Raw genomic sequence first — 24,044 nt, 5'->3', positions numbered from 1 at the left:
GGTGCTCTCCAGAGCCCCCCCTGGGGTGGAGAAGGGGGCTGCTCATCACAGCTGGTTCATTTTCTCTCCAGATCCCTCTGCAGTCTCCTCAGTTCATCTCTGAGCTGGTCCTCAAACTTCACTGTGCATTTGTGCATAGGCAGATTTCTGCATCCACCCTCAGAGTCTGGAGGGGAGGCCAGGAACCTTTTTTTTTTTTTTCTTTAAAAGCGATAAGCCCAGATGTTTCTGAGACAGTTTAGCCATGGACTGACCACACTTTGATACAAGCAGCTCCAGGGGCCAATGACCATAAACCTGCCTCAGACACCCAAGGAGTGCAGGGCTGGGAAACCTAGTGAGCGGGGGATGGGGGGGCTGGAGCAAGCTGGTGGCCACGGATGATGCTGGCTTTGCTCAGCTGTGCCCCGGGGGCAGGCTTCAGCTCCCTCTGAGTCATTTCCAGCCTGTCTGCCATACAGACACCTCCCCTCCTTCCCAGTCTCTCTTCCGGGTCATCTTCTGAGAGAAGGCTTATCCTTGTTTCGTTCTTCCTGCATTTTCACATTTCTGCCCACTTACATTCTGTTTCACCTTATTCTAGTTTTCGTTTGATAATATTCCCCTTCTCCTGCTCTTATATCTCACTGCCAATTAGGATCTGACTGGTACCCACTCCCTGAAGAATCCCTTGGTCATCGTTTGTTTTAATAATCACGGTGAAAGGCAGTGACCCCTAGAATAGTACCAACCCAACTCCATCCAACAAGTATCAGGATGTAAGGGGAGGGATCAAAGTGGCTCCTGAGAGCTGGTCCCCACTGATGAAGAATGTTCAAAAGAATCATCAGAATCTGGCACTTCCTCAGGACCCAGGAAATAACGCGCATGACCCACGCACCCAGACAGTACGGCTTCTCCCGCCTCCGGTGCCTCTCCCGGTCATATCGGTATCCTGGGTAACACGTACACAGCACTCGGCCGAAGTTATCTGTGCACTGCTGTTCACAGGGAGCCTCAGCACATACGTCATAATCTGAAAGAGAGAAGTGTGAACTCAAATCAACCACAGTCATTCACTAGACGGAGGCGGGGCCCACCCAGCCCTGGTCGGGAACAGACTGTCTAGGCTGCACTCAGCTCGAGGGGAACCGTGGTGTGACCAGCTGTGTGTAGAGGGAATTAACTCTTCAGGCCACGGGGCATCTTCCAGGAGGGCTGCGATGGGTAACTGAGTGCTTGGCATCTCCATGGCTAAATGCAAATATCATTTGTGATACTCCCTAGATGTCACCTCACCATCCTTTTTTTATTCTTTCTGTAAGAGCATCGTTACAAACTTTAATGGTGTATTGATTGGCACAATCTATGTCAGAAGAACGTGCTTCCCATGTAAAAGTAACCTCAAATAAATTCATCTAGCGCAAAGATCTTCAAACCAAAATATGCAATCCCTGGGGTAAAAGGAGATTTTTTCCTCTGGGTACTTGGACACATATAACTTTAAGAGGGTCAATTTACAGATATTAAACTTTCATGTTTATTCTTTCTAAAAATTGATCTACTTGAGGATTTCCCCCATGATCAAGAGTCACTGTATTTCTCTTTTGCTGCCTTTCTTTTTTTCATTTTAAATAGAACACCTTTATTAAAATATAATCCACATGGCACAAAATTTACCCTTTTATAGTGTGCAATTCAGTAGTTGATTTTTGTCATTCATCCAGAGAGCAAAGAAGCTTTAGGTGGCCAGGCTCTGCTGAATTACCTGGAGGCCTGTTTCCTCTTTTTCACCAACTGCTGTGGAGACAAGGAATTCCTTCCAGCTGAATACTGAAGAACAGCCAGCCCTGGCGATGGGCACTGGCGTCCTAACGTGAGGGGCGGGGTGGTGCTGGAAGCCAGGCAGGTTGGGAGGAGCATGGGGGAGGCTGACTGATGTCTCTCTGCGCTGTAGGCATGCAGATGGGGTGGGGGAGGGTCGATTCTGCATGCTGAGCAGCGGCTGGGTAAGGCAGAATGGCCAGAGATCTTGTTCCAGCTCTAAGTCTGTGCAAACTGGGGTGGATGCTCTATTCGTCGCGAATCAGGGCATCTCCTCTTTTCTCAGTTCCTTACAAACTAATACTTAACGAGCCTCTGAAGGGACTTCGGCTCTAAGTCAGGAGGCACAGGCTGAACATTTACTTCCAGACTAGACCCAGCATCTCATTAATCACTGCACTGTCTCCCCCAGGTGCTGACAGATAAACTATCGCTGGAAACAGAGTGAGCCTGGCTTGGCTCTGCCACATGTGAAAGTGTAATGGGTGGGCTGTCAGCCCCTGATGCAGGTGGGGTCAGCGAGCAAGGATCACGCCAACCTCAGGACGACCTGGAAGGCGGCCCTTGCTAAATACCCCTCCCCACAGATGTGATTCCAGGCCTGGTCCTCCTGCATGTGTCCCTGGTCAAATGCATTTTCTTTGCCGAAGCATCACCTCTAGGCAGCCCATGTTCTGTCCTCTTTTTGCTCAAGAGCAAGGTCTCAGCCGTGATTGGCTGTGGGCTGCCCTGCTCGGCCAGCTGTACCCATCATCCAGCAGCTGCCAGGGAGGGAGGGGAGGAAAGGGGCAGAGTCAGGAGTCCCGTGTGGACTGTTATGCTAAGACCTGTTTTGACATATATGTGTTAATATACGATATTTGTTTTTCTCTTTCTGACATACATGTGGAATCTAGGAAAATGGTATACGTGATCTTAATCGCAAAGCAGAAATAGAGACACAGACGTAGAGAACAAACAAACGTATGGACACCAAGGTGGGGAAAGGGGGGGAGGGGGGGAGGGTGGTGGTGGGATGAATTGGGAAATTGGGATTGACGTATATACACTATTGATACTATGTGTAAAACAGATAACTAATGAGAACCTACTGTATAGCACAGGGAACTCTATGTAATGCACTGTGGTGACCTAAATGGGAAGGAAATCCAAAAAAGAGGGGATATATGTGTGTATGTATAGCTGATTCATTTTGCTGTACAGTAGAAACGAACACAACATTGTAGAGCAACTATACTCTAATAAAAATTAATTTATAAAAAAGAGATAGCAAAATGCTAAAAAAAAAAAAAAAAGAGAAAGAAAAAGACCTGTTTTGAAAAACAGCAGCCCTGATTTCCTCCTCATTCCAGCTCTCTTGAGGTACCACTTCCAGCTCCTCCGGCTGATTCTTTTATGATTTACCTCTGCGTCTCTAAACAGCCAGCTTGCATTGCTTCCTCCTCCTCTGTGTGCTGAACACTCTCTATGGATTTCTAGTCATGGACGACACACGTTCAGCTTTATCACCGTTTCCTCAACCACGTCCATGCTTCCTACTCCTTCATTTTGCCCCTGTCGTTACACTGAAATTTTGGTTTTACAAGTCTTCAGTGTTGGCACCATAATGACAATATAAAAGCTATTTTTTGCTAAGCCTGGAAGTATACTCTAATTCCCTATCCTTCCTTGAAGACCCTTTTGTTTTCCCTGGAATTAAAATAATTATCTAGTACCACATGCACCCAATGTTCACTGCAGCACTATTTACAATAGCCAAGACATGCAAGCAGCCTAAATGTCCACCAACAGATGAATGGATAAAGAAGATGTGGCACATATATACAATGGAATATTCCTCAGCCCCAAAAAGGAATGAAATAATGCCATTTCCAGCAACATGGATGGACCTAGAGCACGTAACACTAAGTGAAATAAGTCAGACACAGAAAGACAAATATAATCACTTACATTTGGAATCTAAAATATAATACAAATCAGTTTATTTACAAAACAGAAACAGACTCACAGACATAGGAAACAAACTTATGGTTACCAAAGGGGAAAGAGTGGGGGAGGGATAAATTAGTAGTATGGGATTAGCAGATACACACTACTACATATAAAATAGATAAACAACAAGGATTTACTGTATAGCAGAGGGAACTATATTCAGTATCTTGTAATAACCTATAATGGAAAAGAATCTGAAAAATATATATATACAGTTGAATCACTTTGCTGTACAGCTGAAGCTAACAATACTGAATATCAACTATACTTCAATAAAAATAATAATTATTTTGTATATTTGGGGGGGGCAGTTGTGAACTTTCTCTCTTAGCTTCAAACTTCCACTTCCATGAGCTACTTTGTGACTGGTACTCTGGAAACCACATTTCTGCCTTGTTGGCTGCTGGCTTATTAAGTACTGAGAACAGGGCTGGGAAAGTGAACAAGGTGGGAGGGGAGAGAGACTGAGAAAGGTCTTACAGGATTTAAAATTTTGAAATCATGTGTGCCTGAAAATGTCTTTTTTCAACCCTTATGGCTAGTTAGGGTATATAATTCTAGGTTTGGAAAACTACCTTAGAATTTTGAAGGAACTGCTCCCCTGTCTTCTAGCTTTCAGTCCTGCTATGGATAAGTCCTATAAGATTCTAATTCTTGATCTTTCAAATCTCATTCTTCCCTCTGTGAACAATGTTAGTATTTTCTTTTTGCCCCAAGGTACTAACGTTTCACAATGATGTCTTTATGTGGGACCCCTTCAATTTTTGGTAGGCCCTTTTAATCTAGAAATTCATATCCTTCAATTCTAGAGAATTTTCTTGAATTATATCCTTAACGGTTTACTCTCTTCTTCTTCCTCTGTTCTGTGTGGAACTCTTATTTGGATGTTGCATCCCCTGGACTCGTCCTCTAATAATATTCTCATATTTTTCTTTTACTATTTTTTATTTCTTTGATCTTTTGCTCCAGGTCCTGAGAGATTTTCACAATCTCATCTCCCAACCTTTTTCCTGTTCTCATCTTATCATGTTTTTAATTTCCAAGGATTCTTTATTTCTTCTTTGAATGACCTTTTTTAATAACACCATGTCTGGTCCCATGGATGCTATACCATTTTTGTAACTCACTGACGTATAAATGGTAGTTACTTTGAAGTTTTCTTCTTTCTGTGTGGTGTTTTCTCTAAGACTCTTTTTCTTTTTTTCCTGTATGTTTCTTCTGTAGGTTTTCCTCTAATGACTGGTGATCCTTTTCCTGTTTGGACGTCTGCTGTAACTGATTCATGGTTAAATACAATAGCTAAAATATAAAAAATTTATAGCTAAATAGAAGCAAAGCTATAAAATTAGCTAAATATTGAATAGAAGGCTATAAAATCAGCTAAATAGAAGCTCTTTGCATGTGGTAGACTTTATAAACACTAGGCTTAATTTTTTTTTTTAGCATCTTTATTGGAGTGTAATTGCTTTACATTGTTGTGTTAGTTGTTGCTGTATAACAAAGTGAATTAGCTATACATATACATATATCCCCATATCTCCTCCCTCTTGAGCTTCCCTCCCACCCTCCCTATCCCACCCCTCGAGGTGGTCACAAAGCACCAGCTGATCTCCCTCTGCTATGCAGCTGCTTCCCACTAACTATCTATTTTACATTTGGTAGTGTATATATGTCCATGCCACTCTCTCACTTCATCCCAGCCTCCCCTTCCCCCTCCCCGTGCCCTCAAGTCCATTCTCTACAACTGCGTCTTTATTCCTGTTCTGCCCCTAGGTTCATCAGAACCATTTTTTTTTAGATTCCATATATATGTGTTAGCATACGGTATTTGTTTTTCTCTTTCTGACTTACTTCACTCTGTATGACAGACTCTAGGTCCATCCACCTCACTACAAATAACTCAATTTCATTTCTTTTCATGGCTGAGTAATATTCCATTGTATATATGTGCCACATCTTCTTTATCCATTCATCTGTCGATGGACACTTAGGTTGCTTCTGTGTCCTGGCTACTGTAAATAGCCTGGGCTTCATTTAAGTGATTTGCTTCGTGCATTTCAATGTCAGTTTCTTTAGGACTTTTTTCCTGAATCATCCAGAACATCCACAGAAGACATTTCCAAATCCTTGCCTGACAGTAAAGTCAGGAACTTTTGGAACTCAAGTGGAGAAGAACGTTGAGTGTAACATTTAATGCATGATAATCCTTTACTAAATCCTTCCATTTTCAGTATCAGAACCCTACCTTCACCTCTGACTGGCACCCTCAGTCCCAACAGCCTCCAAGTACCCTCTCAAAAGAATACATCTCTGGTCTTGTGCTTGGTCTTGGAAGGTGCAATATTCTGTCTCTGTGGAGTGAAGGACAAGTTCTGGGAGTCTGACTTCTTCTTAAACAGATTTTCAGTCAATCCTTCTGTGTTGACATTGTTTTTCACTTCCTAGTACCTCTGCTTCTGGAAACTTTTAGTTTTTCTGATTGTTATTTGTTTTGGTGTAAATTGGATTGCTCCTTAGTTTCCCCTGATGCTGGTTAAGGATTCATCTTTCCCATTTTGCTAAGTTATTTACAACCTCTCTGTTCTCCAGATTCCAAATTTTTGTTGCTGTTATCTCCTCTTCCTTTTTCTCTGTTTTTGTGGGTTTATATGTCTTTTGTGAACCCCCGGCATCCACAATACACCTTCCCCCTGCCCTACTTTGTGGGGTTTCTGGAGGTAGCAAGGTTAGTGAATTTATTCAACTTTCCATTTTCGATGGTTTTCTAGAGACCACCAGCTTCCTGCTCTGTAGCTTTTCCCTCTACAGTTTCTCTATTTTCACCTGCCCTATTTCTCTTGGCACCATTCTAACTCAGATCTTCAGAACCTCCCTTGTAAATCCTCATCTCAAGATTCTTCCCCCTTAAGTCCACTCTATGTAACACCGTCAGGCCAGTAATATTCTGAAAGTATAGCTCTGTGAGTGTCACCACCTTGCTCAGAAAGCCTGTAAATGCTATGCTCATCAACATTAAATATAAATGGCTCACACTCTTGCATTTGAGGTCTGGTGTTCTATCCCTGAGACTACGCTTCCAACCTTAAGACTCATTTATGAATTCCTTACACTTTGATAAGGAATACACTCTCTTCCCCATCATCCCTTATCACATCCATGGCTTACTGTTACATTTTTGTGTATTCTGTTTTCACCCTTTATAATGTCCAATCAACCCCTCCACTCTTACTCTCAGCATTTTATTACTGTTGATACCCTATCTAGTTTCTCAAGTCCCAATGCAAACGTCACTTTTTTAAGAAGACTTCCTTGAAGTCCTCAACAGAGTTTAGTTTCTGCATCCCACCAATCCCCACAGGACCCGATCCTGCTCTGCCATATTTGCTGAATGCCTACTCTGTGCCAGGCTCTATTCTAGGAGGCATGAAGCGGTATGATGAAGAGCACAGGGTCTGGAGCCAACCCTCCCCACTCTGCCACTCTCCCTGTGATCCTGAGGTCTTTAGGACTCAACTTCCTTACCTGTAAAATAGGGAGAACAATAAGACCAGCTTCATGGTGCTTTTAGGAAGATTAAATTGGATGATGCATTAAGCACAGTGCCTGACACATAGTCAAAGCTTGACCTTCTTTTTAGCTTCTTTTACTATTAGTTCTAATGACTGTTTGGATAACTGAAAGGAACTGTGTCCCCTGGAGTAACCAGCACTATTCTCTTCCTACAGTTTAAGTTCAATTAGTAGTTGCTGAACTAGAACAAATCTGATTACCTTACCCCCTGGGCAATGTAGATAACAATTATGGCAGGGGTTGGCAAACTTCTTCTGTAAAGGGGCTAGATAATACTTTTGGCTTTGCAGGGCTTTGTTGCAGCTACTCAACTCTGCTGTTGCAGGGCAAAAGTCGCCATAGACAAAATTTAAGCGAATGGGTATGTCTGTGCTTCAATAAAGCTTTATTTACAAACCAGGTGGTGGGCCAGATGTGGCTCACAGGCCACAAGTTGCTGACACTTAAACAAATGAGGCAACAACACTCTTAAATGGCAGCTTCTACTCACTAGCATATTTCTTTAGAAATTCTAATCTCTTTCTATTATCTGCAATGGCTATTTTAAGGGTTAACTTGGCTAGGCCACAGTACCCAAATATCTGGCCATTTTTCCAGAATTTTCTGCAGAGATTTTTTTTTTTTAAATGAGATTAACATTTAAATCAGTAGACGCTGAGTAAAGCAGATTGCCCTCCACACTGTGGGCTGGTCTCCTCCAATCAGTTGAAGGTCTAAATAGAAAAACGATGGCCCTTCATTGATAAAGAGGGAATTCTGCCAGCACATGGCCCTTCAGACTCAAACTGTAACTCTTCCTGAGGTCTGCAGCCTGCTGGCCTACCCTGCAGATTTTGGACTTGCCTGCCTCTACAATCTTGGGAGCCAGTTCCTTAAAATAAATCTCTGTTTCTCTGGAGAATCGTGACTAATACATCATCTTTTCTGAAATCCTACACTTTGCATCCTTGGGTAACAGAAACATTTATGATGAAAGATATCTTTAGTCATAAACACAAACACACACACACACTGACTTATTCCCACAGAGGAAAACAAATCAACTTTAAGAAGTGTTCTAGTGAAAAGCGACAGAACAGAGTTAGTTACGGCAAAGCAACTTTCAGCACTTGGGACCACTTTTCTTGGAAATATTCAGTTCTAAGTTACATTAATCTTAGGTGCTGATAACGTCTTACTGCAGGGAGAGGGAGACTGGTTCTAGGCTTAGATGTTTGAAACCACAACACCTATCATTTAAAGAAACTCTAAGCATGTGGTAGCCATGTAATGTGTTTTTAATCAGGTTGGGCAAGGTCCTTAACTGGGATCTTAAATTGATGGGCCTAAACTTCATTATCTTTCTGTATCTGCAAAATTGAAATATAAAGGACTCAGCTGGTGGCTGAGAAAAGCTGGCTTATAAAAGAATGCAATTATTTTGACCTCTGTGGGTTTTTTTCCCACCGAGCTCTAACAGAACTAGCTGGCAGTGAGAAATTCCATCTTGGAGAGACCAATATAAGCCAACGTATGTGAAGAGATTTCCTAACCAGCCTTCCTAAAGCAGCTTTCTCGGAGTTGACAGCTATGGCTTAATGAACTCTTCTGTAAAAGAGCGCAATAAATAAGAAGGATTCATTTATCTCTAACTGATAAAGAAACTGCTCCCTATGAGATAATGCAATATAATTAGTTTGGCTGGGCTCCAAGTCCACTAGAGAGACCTGGATTCTTGGCCAACAGTGAAGAAAACTATTTCCCATTACCTACTCACCTGTCCCCAGCCCAGCCCTGGGCAAACTAATCTCATGCTCTTCCAACAGTTCTTAGTGTTTTCTGTATCAGTGCTCTGCCTGGAATCTTTTACAGTTCTCTTCCTCCTTCTTGTCTAAGTCCTGAGCAGCCTTCCTCATAACCTAGCTCCAAACTCCTCTCCTTCTCGAGACCACCTCTGACCGCTCTGGTCTCTGGGACTATGTGCCCCTTCTGCAATATGTGTGCCTCTACTATGCATATTGCAGTTGTTAGTAATAACAGCAACCACGAGTTATCAAGCACTTAATAAGAGCCAGCCTCTGTTCCAAGTACTTTACATGCGGTAATCCTCTTAAAGCCACCACGAGTCAAGTACTAACACTTTCTGCAAAAACTAAGGTTTAGAAAGTCACGTGCCCAAGGTCATAGCTAGCAGGATGTGTGTTATGGACTGAATGTTTGTGTCTTCCTGAAATTCATATTTTGAAACCCTAACCCCCAGTGTGATGGTATTAGGTGGGGGCCTTTGGGAGATTATTAGATCACAAGGGTGAAGCCCTCATAAATGGAATTAGTGCCCTTATAAAAGAGACTCCAGAGAGCTCCCTTGCCCTTTCCACCATGTGAAGACACAGCAAGAAGATGGCTGTCTATGAACCAGGAAGCGCTCACCAGACACTGGACTTTCCAGTGCCTTGCTCTTGGACTTCCCAGCCTCCACACAGTCTAACGTATTTTTGTCACAGCAGTGCAAATGGATTACGGCAACATGGAAGCATGATTAAAATCCAGGTCTCTCTGATTCCATGCCATCCACATGCTGTCTCCCAGCTTGAGGGCTGGGCCCACGTCTTACATCACTCTGTCTCTTCAGTGCTGGGCTGAGCAGTGTTTACTGATGATCAAGGGGCTTCACGTTTAGCAGATGAAAAGCAGGTAGAGAGGCTGGGGAAGATGGCTGTGTTCTAACTGTGCATGAAATACTGACTAGGGAATTACAGTCTCTACAATACAAAACCGGAGATACAAGAATTACTCAATATACATGTAAATGTTATGTAATGATTTAGATAGAGCCTGACATGTATAACCAAATTGGCATTAGAAGAATTTAGAGCCAAAAAAAGAGAGAAATTACACATGCATGCACCGGTAACATACATATGTTCCGTGTACATCTGAATGTTACAGACCTCTGGTTATTAGTCATAAACAAGGTGAGAAGATATAATCCGTTATATTACATACCTTCTGGGATGCATTGTCCAAGGACAAATTTATACCCTTTGCAGCACTTCCTCCTAAGAGACAAACAAAAATGCATTTCAAATGTGCTATGTTAGATTAAAAATAAAATTCTTTACAATCAGCGATTTTGAATGAAATAACTTGCGCCCAGGAAGAACTGAGGCATAAAGGAAAGTCGGGGTAGAAGGAATCTGAGATAAACAGAAAAAATATTATCACTACCATATGACCACACCTTTTCCCCACCTAATATAGGACATTAATCCTTTGAATCCTATGAAGTGAATTAACCCTGAGACTTCAAGATATGTATATTAGATGATTAGTGGCTTACCATCCTACAGGTCAAGGAGTCACATGACTTGCTAATTATATGCGCTAATTACAGTAACATGAGGCTAATTATAACATAATGATTGATAATTACCAATAATTAGGTAACTTATTATTATCAAGCCTGGGACTGGAATCCAAGCATTCTGACTCCCCCCCCTTTTTTTTTTTTTAAAAACACCTGTACCACATAAGGTACCTAAAGATACCTAAAATATCTGAATTTTAAGAACGGCTAACAGGCAAATTTTAACATAAACATCCAAGACTTACATCCCTGCCCAAGAAATGGTACCATCAGTTCAAAATGCAAATCCCTACGGTAGGGATCGTACCTCTGGGACGGAGTTGTGACCTCCTAAGAGACCAGCCCCCCTGCAGACAACAACAATAAACTCTGCACAAAACAGAAGCAAACAACTACCTGATGATTCTGGAGAGTTAAAGCAGACAGATTGAGGAGGACAGTTGAAATTTTCAACAAGGGACTGACAGAGGGTAATATCCCTGCTTTTTAGGGCTTTATCCTGTCTGCAGATCACAGTTGCCACGTGGAAGCTAAAAGTCTGCGAGAAAACCTGCAGTATGTTTTGGCCTGATCAAACAGAGGACAAAGCCTTGGGATCCAGAGCCATGAGAAATTGAGAAGGAATCCTGGAAAGCACAGTGCTAGAGAAGGAGAGCCCTGAATTTTGTGTATAAACTCTGTCCAAGTTTCTGGTAACCCCTAACCCATGTGTGTGAAGAGCAGATCCAAAACATCTCAGCTAAAGACAAAAGGGGCTGAATGAAGACTTGAGCTGCCACTTCTACAGGCCAAACAGTTGTCACTTTTTGTCTAATCAAGTTAACTGTCTGCTAAAAGGAAAATATCAATACTCTTTGGATGAATATATCAGGATGCAGGGTCTCTACAACACAACATGTATAAATGTGACCTATTCTCAAGGGAAAAGACAATTAATGGTGTCAACTCTAAGATAACCCAGAGGTTGGAATTATCAGATGCAAACATGTAACTATGTTCAATGATATAAAGGAAGATATACTTGTAATGAATGAAAAAGTAGGAAATCTCAGCTCTCCATCTCTCCAATCTCCATCACTTTTCCCTTCCCTTCTCTCCCAGCTGGTTTCTAAGTAAGCTTCCCTTTACCACTTCCAACATTAGTGTATGTTTAATCAGAGAGTAAGAATTAACCAGGGTCCCGTGAATCTGCAAATCTCAAGAACTTACCAAGATATTTGGAGTTGACTATAAGGGTTAAACTACCATTAAAAATACTCTTCTTTGTAACCATAAGAGAAATCAGATTCAAGGTTATTCTCATCGCAAGGTCATTCTGACTCATTTGCATTTGGATATGCTTTCCAGGTGGAACAGAAAGGGAATAAGTTAAATAGGATCTACCAGCTAGGAACTGCATATCACCTGCAACCTATCATGCCACCTGTGTTAACATGTCATCTGTATATATCAATCAGGGGCACAAACCACTGATTTGGAAAATTAGGCATTATCTGTGTCCTAAAGCAAGTTTCCACTTTCATCAAATGGCCAGAACCTTCGACCAGACTAGACAAGACCTTCTGTCTCTTTAAGAAGAGACACACTTAAATGCATTTTTTCCATCCCATCTTAGGAAAAAATAATTTAACAGCATTATTTTCTACTTTTGCAAGTCAGTGTAATCTTACTGGTCAAATCAAGTTTTGTGAACTGGTCTGCTAAATGAATGACCACTCATAGGAGAAACTTAAGCAATCTCTTCCCCAAGCTTTAAAAATTCAGAAAATTTTTATTACTTTATACAATTTATAAACATCACATTTAGTATGAGAACATTCTGATGCCTAATCGGGTTCAGCAGTATTACCTCATTCCTTTCTGTAACATCTCACGCGCAGCCCAGATGCAGCAGCTAATCCTACTTCCAAAGCAAAATAAGTGGGCTTCCATTATAAAAACAATGGCATTTGGGATGCTCCCAAAGCAGACTTGAGTGAAAGAGCTAAGCTCAACACCACCCTCAACAAAGGATACATTTGCCTGCCTGTACTTGTCCACTCAATATATATTATTTTTTAATCTCTCATTGACATATTTTATGTTAAAAGGAAATACTTATGTGTATGCAGTTTACTGATATGAGCGATCTGGGGCAATGTCCAGAGTCTTCCCGTTAGACCTAATTCCCCAATATCTCCAACTGCATTGTAATTTTACATGACAAGAAAAGCCCGTGGGGTATAAATTTATGATGATTATTATTTGTAACAGTGGTAGAAGACCTACCTTTACATTCTATGAAATAAACTCTGCCTAGTTTTCCATGGTTTAAGCAAGTCCAAGTTCCAGACTTCCCTGGTGGCGCAGTGGTTAAGAATCTGCCTGCCAATGCAGGGGACACGGGTTCGAGCCCTGGTCCGGGAAGATCCCACATGCCGCAGAGCAACTAAGCCCATGCGCCACAACTACTGAGCCTGTGCTCTAGAGCCCGCGAGCCACAACTACTGAGTCTGCGTGCCACAACTACTGAAGCCTGGGTGCCTAGAGCCCGTGCTCCACAACTAGAGAAGCCACCGCAATGAGAAGCCTGCACACCTCAATGAAGAGTAGCCCCTACTCGCCACAGCTAGAGAAAGCCCGAGTGCAGCAACAAAGAACTAATACAGCCATAAAATAAATAATTAATTAATTAAAAAAAAAGAAAGTCCAAGTTCCTAACAACCAAAAAGAAAACTGGCTTAACAGAGCATTCATTAAAATTTCACGGATATTACTTACTGTATTATTTAAGGCTGTCCTACAGAAAACTATAGGAGGAAGCAGTGCACTAGAAGATTCGAAACTCGAGTGATTCATGAGAAAGTTGGATGGAGGGGCAAAACATGTGCTTTTGATACATCTCAAGTATAACACCACGTTTAAACATACGGTTCTATTTGTCTGTTTCCACCTAAACAGCACATCTAAGGTTTTGCCTCTGAGGTGTTCTATGGCATTTTAAAGTTCATGCAAATGGATGAAATCCTTATAATCTCTTTTTCTACATCTAAGACATTAAACTTGGGCACTCTAACCTTTCTGAGCATTTCAAGGGCTTGGGACCATGCACACAGTGGAGCCAAAAGTCACCTGTCATTTGCTTTTTTATGGAATTAAATGATAACATAGTGATTGGATATGCTTTCAGGAGGCTACGGAGCTCTGTCAGAAAATCTGAGCTTCAGGATGGACATGCTTCATTTAAATATCTGCTCAGCGAAGAACTAACTTCCCCTTGGCTGTTTTTTCTTAACTGCATAACTAACACTATCTCTCTGCTCGAGAGGAGGAGGTCGGAGGCTCCACTGTACCCTCCTGGGAACACGGCATTATTTTGCATATTAAATACCCATCAATCATAAACCACCACGTAAACAATGAAATAGTCCAAAGCATAACAAAATAAACACTGGCCATACATGTTATACTGTTTCAGAGATTACTTACAACATAATTCACGTATAATGAAGTTGAGCCAGCCAAACTGAAATCTCCTCATTATGCAAGCACAGACACTTATTAGATCTAACTGCGAGTATGGCCGTGCGGTTTTTATCTTTTAGAAAACAAACTAAGACAGCAAAAGCTCATGTGGAATCAGGGGAGGCAGTCCTTAATACGCTTCACTTTGTCACAACGTGGTTTTTCCAAACGCAAATGCTTTTCTCATTTCTTGGCAAGGGGAGGTGGTGATTAGATGGTTGTTACATAGAAAGGGTGACATCTGGTAATCAGGAAAGTCTGCAGATGTTTCCCCTGGGTGCCCCTGAGTATTAACACACATTAAAAAATCATAAATAAAAACTATGCAGCCAGAAATATACCCCACCAGCCAAGTGCGTGTGAAAGCTTTTGGAAGGGAAAACTAAATCGGGAAAATGAAGATAACAGAGATCTCATCATCCAACTGTCTGCTGTGAGTTACCAGATTCTCGAAAAGAATTAAAAAAAAAAACAACACAAAAAAACACTGCCTACAGAATTAGAGGGCCAGAAGAAGGGACCTCGAAAGGTCAAGTGAGCTAGGAGGCAAGACGTATTTCAACACTTGCTCCAAGGCAACAGTAAATTTTCCTAAGGTTTACTTGAGGTTTCCTTTGCATAGCTGCCTAGACATGCACCAAATATACCAGGCTTTTTAAAATATGAGAAAGAACTACACTTATTAGAGAATTTGGTGCCAAGCTAGATGGAGCAAAGGCTCTGGAGTTAAGCAGACCTGGCTTACAATTCTGGCTCTGACCTTTAAAGAGCTCGGGATGTGGGCTTCCCTGGTGGCGCAGTGGACAAGAATCTGCCTGCCAATGCAGGGGACACGGGTCCGGGAAGATCCCACATGCCGTGGAGCAACTAAGCCCGTGGGCCACAATTACTGAAGCCTGCGTGCCTAGAGCCCGTGCTCCACAACAAGAGAAGCCACCGCAATGAGAAGCCCGCGCACCGCAACAAAGAGTAGCCCCCACTCACCGCAACTAGAGAAAGCCCGCGGGCAGCAACGAAGACCCAACACAGCCAAAAAATAAATAAAATAAAAATTAAAAAATTTAACAAATTTTAAAAGAGCTTGGGATGTGACCTTGGGTTCATTTCTTAAACTTGCTGAGCTTCAGATTCTTCACGGATAAAACATGAACAATAAAATTTGCTTTATAGGATTAACACAAGGATTATAGATAATAAAATAAAGGTGCCTAGAACACGGTCTGGTTCGGGGTCAGAATGGTGTTCTAAGTCGCAGCTTTATGAACACAGCAAGAAAACAGCAAAAGCAACTCTTCCCAGATGCTTTTCTCTCATGACTCATCTCTTTCTTCCATTTCTTAGTCAATGGCAGATGCCATCTCTTCTTCCAAAAACAAAAGAGAAGGGGAAGGGAGGGGAGGGAGAGAAACTTCTGATTTCAAGATGATAGAAAAGTAACATTTTTGTCATCGTCTTCTTTCACCAGTTAACTCCAAATAACAAGGAGAACAAGAAATAAAATGCAAACTCATATCCCATGGATTTAGGAGACCTTTCTAACTCTGGACGATAATACAGTTGTCCCTCAATAACTGCAGGGGATTGGTTTCAGGAGCCCCGATATACCAAAATCCATGGATGCTGTGGTCCCTTATATAAAATGGCAGAGTACAATGAATACAGTTGGTACTCCATATCCGTCCATAGATACGGAGAGCCGACTGTGTATTGAATACTTATTGAAAAAAATCTGTGCGTTAAGTGGACCTGTACAGTTCAAGCTCATGTTGTTCAAGGGTTAACTGAATATGAACATGGCCTGTGGACAGAAGGATGGGAAATGATTTTGCAAAGTGGGATAACTTCAAACCTGAGTGCTTCTAGAAGAGGTGATCGTGGAGAGACCAGCCAACCTACCCTGCAGAACCTCGGTAAGCTGTCGAAACTGCAGATGCCAGATATTGAGGAAAGTGGAGGCCAGAAGAAAGCAAGATGACCTGAAAGCCTGATGAGAAATTAGACTTCCTGTTCCCACCTCAAACCCAAGAAGTTAGCCTGATACCCTTTGCCTACTGGGCAAGAGGCAGAAGGTATATTCTTTTGGAAAACTGTACCCAAGAAGCTCAAGACTAGGATACCAAATAGCACCTCACCCACCCACGAGTAGATAATTCTGCCCAGGCACACAGAGTTCCCAAATGTTTTTTAAAGAACTCTTTCAGATACATGCACCCCAATGTTCACTGCAGCACTACTTATAATAGCCAAGGCACGGAGCAACTTAAATGTCCATCGACAGATGAATAAAGATGCGGTACATACATACAACAGAATGTTACTCAGCCATTAAAAAGAATGAAATAATGCCATTTTCAGCAACATGGATTATCATACTGAGTGAAGTAAGTCAGACAGAGAAAGATAAATATCAATACGATACAGCTTATATGCGGAATCTAAAAAAATGATACAAATGAACTTATTTACGAAACAGAAACAGACTCACAGACACAGAGAACAAACTTATGGTTACCAAAGGGGAAAGAGGGTGGTGGAGGGAGGGATAAATTGGGAGTTTGGGACTGACATATACTCACTACTGTATTTAAAATAGATAACCAACAAGGACCTACTATATAGTACAGGGAACTCTGCTCAATATTCTGTGATAACCTAAAGGGGAAAAGAATTTGAAAAAGAATAGATACATGTATATGTATGACTGAATCACTTTGCCGTACACCTGAAACTAACACAACACCGTAAAGCAACTACAGTCCATATAAAATAAAGATTAAAAAAATAAAGGACCCTTCCAATTTAATATTTCATTCCAAGATAGTGAAGCCCTCCTGGTGATGGCTTCTAAAGGCAGACAGATGGTGGGTTCCTCACATCCTCAACCAGTCAGTCCTAAATGAAGACAGATGAGACAGAGGAAGCGTAGAGCCAAGTTACATCGTTTCTTCTTACCAGCCCAACCGCGCTGTGGTATGCCCGAGCCGGGGGCCCATGAGAAACTTCTGCCAGGAAGAACACAGACCACGGATCTCTTGGGGCTAATATTAAAGGCTTGAGCATCTAATAGTGGTCCTGGATCTTTTGGTCAAGCTCCTGAGAGTGAGGAAGCTTTCCTCTCTTCCTTTTAACTTTCTTCCTTTGCGGAAACTTTTATCGAGCTTTGCACAACTTCGTAGGAGCTACTAGAATTCCTTTCACACCAGATGACCTGAGAACAGAGCCCAGTGAAATGACTCACCTCCCAGCTAGACATGCTTGGTTCCAGCCTTTTAACCAGAAAGTGCTCCTCCCAGGCAAATGGAATAATATCATGTTTACTATGGCATCAGCAAACTAACAAGCCAACCCAAACAAACCTATTTATTCATCTACATATAAGCTTGTTACTGCCAAATCTCAGTGACGAGATTAAGAGACTCCTAAGGAGTATTTTAGGTATAATCTGCTCTTCTATGCACAATTACTGGTGGTCAAAATCAAATGAGGAAAACAGTTAGTGGTTCCGCAAAAAAAAATAAATAAATAAACAGAGTTACCACATGATCTGGCAATTCCACTTCTGGGTATGTACCCAAAAGAACTGAAAGCACACTCAAGTAGATATTTGATCATAGCAGCATCTTTCACAATAGCCAAAGGTATAAACAATCCAAATGTCCATCGACAGATGACTGGATAAACAAGATGTGGTATATATACACAACGAAATATTATTCATCTTTAAAAAGGAAGGAAATTTCGACACAGGCTACAAATGGGTCGAAAATGTCAGTTTGGGAAGATGAAAAAGTTCTGGAGGTGGATGGTGGTAATGGTTGCACAACAATGTGAATGTCCTTAACGTCAGTCACTGAACTACACACCTAAAAATAGCTAAAATGGTAAATTTTATATTATGTATATTTTACCACATATACACAAAATGATCAAGTGAGGAAGGAACACTGTTGAAGTGATCCCTCTAACCATGAACACCCTGGTCATGGTTTCATGTGGGTTTTAATTGTGTGAATTACAGAAAAAAAATTTCTTTAAACGTGTGTGAAAAGGTTATTCTCAGATGGAGTTAAAGTTATAACCAAAAGGTATTTATTCTCCAAGGCTGCAAGTGATAATTTATTCATTCAACAAACATTCATCGTGCACCTACCCAAAAAGCAGAAGAGCTGGTAGTTAGGACCCTGCTCCTTGGGGATGTACTACCTGGGTCTGAATCCAGGCACCGCTGCTTTCCAGCTGTGGGGCCTTAGACAAGCGACGTAAAGTCCCTCTAACTTGATTTCCTTCTGTGTAAAATGGGAGAGTAATAGTACTCACGTCATTGGCTTGGTGGGAGGATTTCATGAGTTAAGATGCAGCTTAGGACAGTGTTGGCATATGTTAAGTCCACTGGAAAATGTAGAAGGAAATGTGGTTTTCCTGCTGTGTCCCCACTGTGATGGCCACCTTCAAGGACCCTGGAGCCCTGCAGAGGGGGGACGTGTGGACAAAAGCCCCGGTTGCAGGCTGAGAACACGTGCAGGCGCCTTCACGTGATGTGCTTGCCAGCGCCTATCTCCCCGGTACATCAGTGTTCCTCAGACCCCAGGGTCACGGACCTCAGCCAAGGGCTGACTGGAGTACAGGGCTGACGTTAAAGAGATAAGAACTTGGGATTGATTAACTTCCTCTTTGCAACGATGCCAACACTAGACACCCCAGCTCCCTTCTCACACATGTTTTCCTCCTGCCTTGCCTCCCCAAATGAGTTTTCTACCTCATCCACCCTTGTTATCTTGTTTGCTGACTGCCTTTTCCCTAATCAGGTGATAAGGTGATCATTTCTGAAACATAAGAAAAAATTATAACAAATGGGAAAAGGTAGTTTGGTATTATCTTTGTGAAAAACAAAATAAAACAAACTTGTATCTATGTATATGCTTATATATACACAGGTAGTGAAATTTTTACAGTAAAAATAAAGACACTGTGTATTCATGGTTCTTTTTGTGTGGGTGAGCTACAAGAGGGCTCTTCATATTCGTTTTTGTGTGTTTCCTGATTTTTCTGTAATGACCAGGTACTGATTTTGTATATAGTAAGAGAAAATAAAACAATAAAGGGGTCTTTAGGGATTTTCAGGGTGGTTTGGTACATTTCTAATGCCAGGCTTGACAACAGTTTCAGAAACTTGTGATTTTGAAAGTTGGGTAAGGAGTCACGTTCAGGAGCGTGTTTGAGCAGATAGGCACCCAGCATGACTCGCTTAACCCAGAAACTGAGCAGTTATATTTTGGACAAACTGGACCAACTAGGTTTCAACCCAACTGTTTTTGACCAAGTCACCTGGAATCAATATACAGTATTTATTAAGAAATTGCTTTAGGGATTTAGTGTATTATTTAATAGGATGTTCATTCTTTTTTGCACCTCAAATAACTGGTTTAATAGGCTTGCCTTAGGGAGGATTTTAATGGAACAATTTCCCCCACCTGTGGGACACATTTAAACCAGTGCATCTCTGCTCACATTTGTTCCCACGGTTGCTAATTTTCCGAGGCGCTGATAGCTGTGAATCGTGGGTCACTGGCCATGGACAGAGCCTGGAAAGTGGAGATTATTCCTTGCAGCAACATGGTTCATCGTATGCAGTGACACTGTAGGACCCAAAGCCCTAGTTGTTGATTTATTTTTATTCTATTCTTAACTCTCTAAGCATTCTAGAAACACCTCAATGTTATTAGTAATATTCTAGGGTAGCATTCATCAGGAAAATCCTATCTTCAGGCACTAAAATATTCATGATAAATGGAGCAATACAAGTCATCTGCGGTGGTTACCAAGGCAGTCCAGAAGTTTCCTGACTGCTCCTCTTCCTTCTCCTCCCACTCTGGACTTTCTCTGCAGTTCCGCCATTGTTTCCTCACTCCTGTCGCTTTGTTTATTTACTAACTTATTTATTTATTGAAGTATAGTTGATTTACAATGTTATATCAGTTTCAGATGTAGAACATAGTGAGATTCAATATTTTTATAGATTATACTACATTTAAAGTTATTATAAAATATTGGTTATATTCTCGAATGAATATAACACAGTGGAAACACACTCCTTTCTCTTCTTCAAAGGTGGATCCAGCCTCAGGATCTCAACTCTCACCTCTCTGACACCTAAACTGCAAACTTCCAGGCATCGAAATTGCCTTCATTTTGCTTGCCTGTATTTTCTAAGTTTTGTATAATCATCAGGTGTTACTTTTGTAATGAGAAGACGTTATATTTTAAAATTCAGAGGAAGAAGTTAACTTCTCACTGCCAACGTGGGATAGAATAGCATCCTGGACGGAGCCAGAGCTCAAAGGCAAATAACCCATAAGCCTATTTCTAAACACTGCCTCCTTCTTCTTTCCAAATGTTCTTTAGTCCACCGGGCTTGTTTTATTTAAGATGCGATCCTTCTCTAGAATTTCTTCGAGGGCACTAATGAGAATTTCTTTAAAAATTCTTTCCAGTTTCTAAATTAATTCTGTTTTGGGACTTCCCTGGTGGTCCAGTGGTTAAGACTCTGCACTTCCACTGTAGGGAACACGGGTTCGATCCCTGGTCGGGGAACTAAGATCCCACATGGCGTGTGGCCAAAAAACAAAAAAAACCCCAAAAAACACCCCACAATTAACTGTGTTTCACTGGGGATAATATACTCTGCAGGCCCACGGGCTCTTCTCTTTAAAAGTTTTCAATTTTCTACTGACTTTCAGACATCTGCATCTGACCCTGGAACAATGTGGGTCCACCTATACGAGGATGTTTTCCAATAGTAAATACTACAGTATTCCATGACCTGCTGCCGGTTGAATTCTCGGATACAGAGGAACCAACTATAAGTTACAGGGGTTTTTTTGACCGTGTGAGGGTTGGAGCCCCTAATCCCCGCGTTGTCCAAGGGTCAAGTGTATTTATACTCATAAGCAAAGGCTTGGACCGGCAGCTCACACAGACCACCCCGTACCCTTACATGGGTTCATCTCCTCAGTGGGTGCACCACAAGGCTAACACGGGCCCACAGAATCCTGCGGGTCACCTCGGGCCTGGGTGTGGTGGGCAGGCAGGGTTGGCCTAAAAGTATATATTGCCTTCTATTTTTTTCCCTAGTAAAAGCCTCAAATTACCCACAACAGCTGCATTTTCAGAAAGTCATTACTGAGGCAGAGATAGCTAGCTGTTCCCCCTCCTCTACTTTCTCTTTTTTTTTCTTTTGTTACAAAACCCCAAATTATAGCTGGGCACATAACCACCCAGAATAAAGGAGCCGTTTCCCAGCCTCTCATCCGCCACGTACGGCCTTGTGAATAAGCCTGGCCAGTGGGATGTGAGTAGCCTTGATGTGTGCAGCTTTCAGGTGTCACCCTTAAGTGGAAGGGGTGTGACCCTCCCCCTTCACCTTCCCACGAGTGGGAATGACCCGCGCATGACCGGAGGTGGCGTGCCGTCTTGGACAATGAGATCAACACGTCAGCAACGGGTGCATCAACATACAAGGAGGTGGGCGCACGATGCCGCCCAGCCACCATATGAGCGAAGGACGCCTGAACAGTTTTGTGCAAGAGAAACAAACTTCTATCTTGTTTAAGCTATTATTGTTGGTTTCAGTTATAGGAGCCTAGTTCCCACGCCCCCCCCCACCTTCACCCCCGCCCCCCCCCCCCCCCCCCCCGCCAAAAGCTAAAATGACTGAAGGAGATAAAGCCAGGGGAGAAAGGCTACCGAAATGCAAGGTTAGTAACCCAAATTGCGCTTAGAGAAGACACAGCCTTTTATTCTGCTCAGCAGCTGTGCATGGAGCCCTTGAGCCTTATGAAATGCTGACCCTTGAAATGTAAATGTCTGAACCTTCCCTGTAAACTACCCAAAGCTAAAGAACTCTCTGCTTTCACAGGGCTACGACTGGGCAGAGTTTCACCGTTGCTGCTCGGCCCCCTTTCCTGCACTTCACCATGTAAATGAGGCATTTCCAGAGAGAGCTCGGTACAGGAACACGTAAACACAAGTTGCTGATTCAGACTTCTGCCTGGGGTCAGTCACTTGGGAATTAAATGAGGAAGTCTTAGAGATCGTACTTGTAATATCTTTGAAAGACAGAAGGGACCCGATTAATCATATGACATGACATATCCCATACCTCACACACATAAACCCCTATGGAAAACAAAATACAACTGACGTTACTTCAGATCTAAGTCACTGGAGGGAGAAATTCACACAACACCAAAAGTGGGATTGCTACCTCCAGATCACTTACAGATGAGAGCAGGGATCTTCTATTTAAGATACTGAACTACTTAAATAATGATCCAATGTCCCATTAAAAATTTCAATTCAGATTAGTTCAGAACTGGAAGCATTAAGTTTGACTTAATTCAACCAACACTTAATTGAGAGCTTATTACACACCAACCCAAGCATTTTCCATAGATTATTTAATTCTCATAACCATTTTTTTTTTTTTAACAGATGGGAAAACTGAAGCCCAGAATATTTAAGTGACTTGTTCAAATTAGTAGCTGAACTGGACATGAACCCAGACTGCAGGCCTCCAGAGGCCGCCTCTGCCCTGATCTGGGTGTTACAGAAGATGTGGAGATGATTAAGATTTAAATGTGGTCCTTGAAGATAACGAATGTGGGAGAAATATATATACGTATACACACAATTCCGCATAACACAGGACAGAGCATTCAAAGCACCGTAACACGAGTAAAATGTATTCTCTCGGTACAGAGGCAAGAGTATTAAGTCCGTTTCAGGGGCTGCAGAAGTGTGTGGCCCACTGGAGTGGCTCCTGTCCCAGAGGATGTATCGGGCCCCATATGAAGGGGCTCCCACACTCACTACCTACCAGGCTTGCTTCTCCAGCTTGGTCCCCAATCCAGCTCCTCTGTCTTGCAATCTCAGCTTCCCTCTGGGAAAAAACTTCCTGTCCTTGGCTCAGGATATCCTCAGACAGCCTTTAGGCTGTGCCTCCCAAGTCTGAACCTTATTTAATCGTAGGTCAGAGAGCCACGGTCTAGCATCAGTTGAGACATTGGAAAGAAAAGAACGCAGGCAGAGAAAGGTGTTAAAAAGGCTACTGAAATATTTCAGGCAAGAGATTCAGAAGGTCTAAAACAGGGCAGTGGGAATTGCAAAATGAGAACAGATTTTAAAGAAATGTTGGAGGAGTATCTATAGGATTTCCTAACACACTGGATGTGGGGAATAAGGAAAACAGAGAAGTCCAAGACTAGAGACTGATTGTAGTGTAGCTGTCTGGAGGATGAGGTCACCATTAAACAAGGCAGGTTAAATCGGAAAAGAGCTAAATACAGAAGTTTTTATAGCACGAATTTGGGGAAGACTAGAAGGTATTAATGACATTCATTGTGAACATAATTGTTTAGGATGTCTGAGGCCTTACACAGCTCAAGGGCATGGTGAGGGTGGAGGTGTGCTAGAGACGGTCTTCAGAGGGACAAGTGAAGAAGAGCATTGGATAAAAACGCACGGGGAAGGTGTGTGCCAAGGACATGATCTGGGGAGACCTCCTCCCGGAAGAACTGGCTCGAGTGAGGAAGCCAGAGACACAAAGAGAAGGACTGGTCAGAGAAATGCTATCAAGGAAGCTGACAAACTAGACATAAGTGCTCAAGCAAATCACTGTCTCACTCTGGGTCTCTGCTTCCCACTCCAGAAAACGAAGGGCTTTGGACTAGGGTGATCTTTAATGTCTTCCCTGGATTTTAGGGTGATGAAAATGTCTGTACCTTCATTGTGGTCACATGGGTGTATACTTTGTCAAAACTCATAGAACTGT

At 42.2% G+C, this 24,044-nt stretch overlaps 1 protein-coding gene across 6 annotated transcripts in view; it reads right to left on the bottom strand.

The window, feature by feature from the left end:
* The window catches only part of CCBE1 (collagen and calcium binding EGF domains 1), a 241,519-nt gene that overhangs the window by 32,438 nt on the left and 185,037 nt on the right, over window positions 1-24,044 (bottom strand). For 4 of the 6 annotated variants that reach the window (XR_009005008.1, XM_007191995.3, XM_028168972.2 and 1 more), the window contains 2 exons: window positions 10,351-10,403; window positions 881-1,015 (listed from right to left, as the gene is read on the bottom strand). Coding sequence is in view for 5 of the 6 variants with exons in the window: in XM_007191995.3 (XP_007192057.1) it covers window positions 881-1,015; window positions 10,351-10,403 (188 nt within the window). In the remaining variant the exon portion in view is untranslated. Of the gene's footprint in view, window positions 1-880; window positions 1,016-10,350; window positions 10,404-17,167; window positions 17,427-17,453; window positions 17,543-24,044 lie in introns of those variants that run through there. The other 2 variants (XM_007191992.3, XM_007191993.3) reach the window with 2 other exon arrangements.

The sequence above is a fragment of the Balaenoptera acutorostrata genome, chromosome 13 (assembly GCF_949987535.1).
Source record: "Balaenoptera acutorostrata chromosome 13, mBalAcu1.1, whole genome shotgun sequence".
NCBI lineage: Eukaryota > Metazoa > Chordata > Mammalia > Artiodactyla > Balaenopteridae > Balaenoptera > Balaenoptera acutorostrata.
Note: the sequence above shows the minus strand (reverse complement) of the source record. Positions and strands in the feature narration are given on the sequence as shown.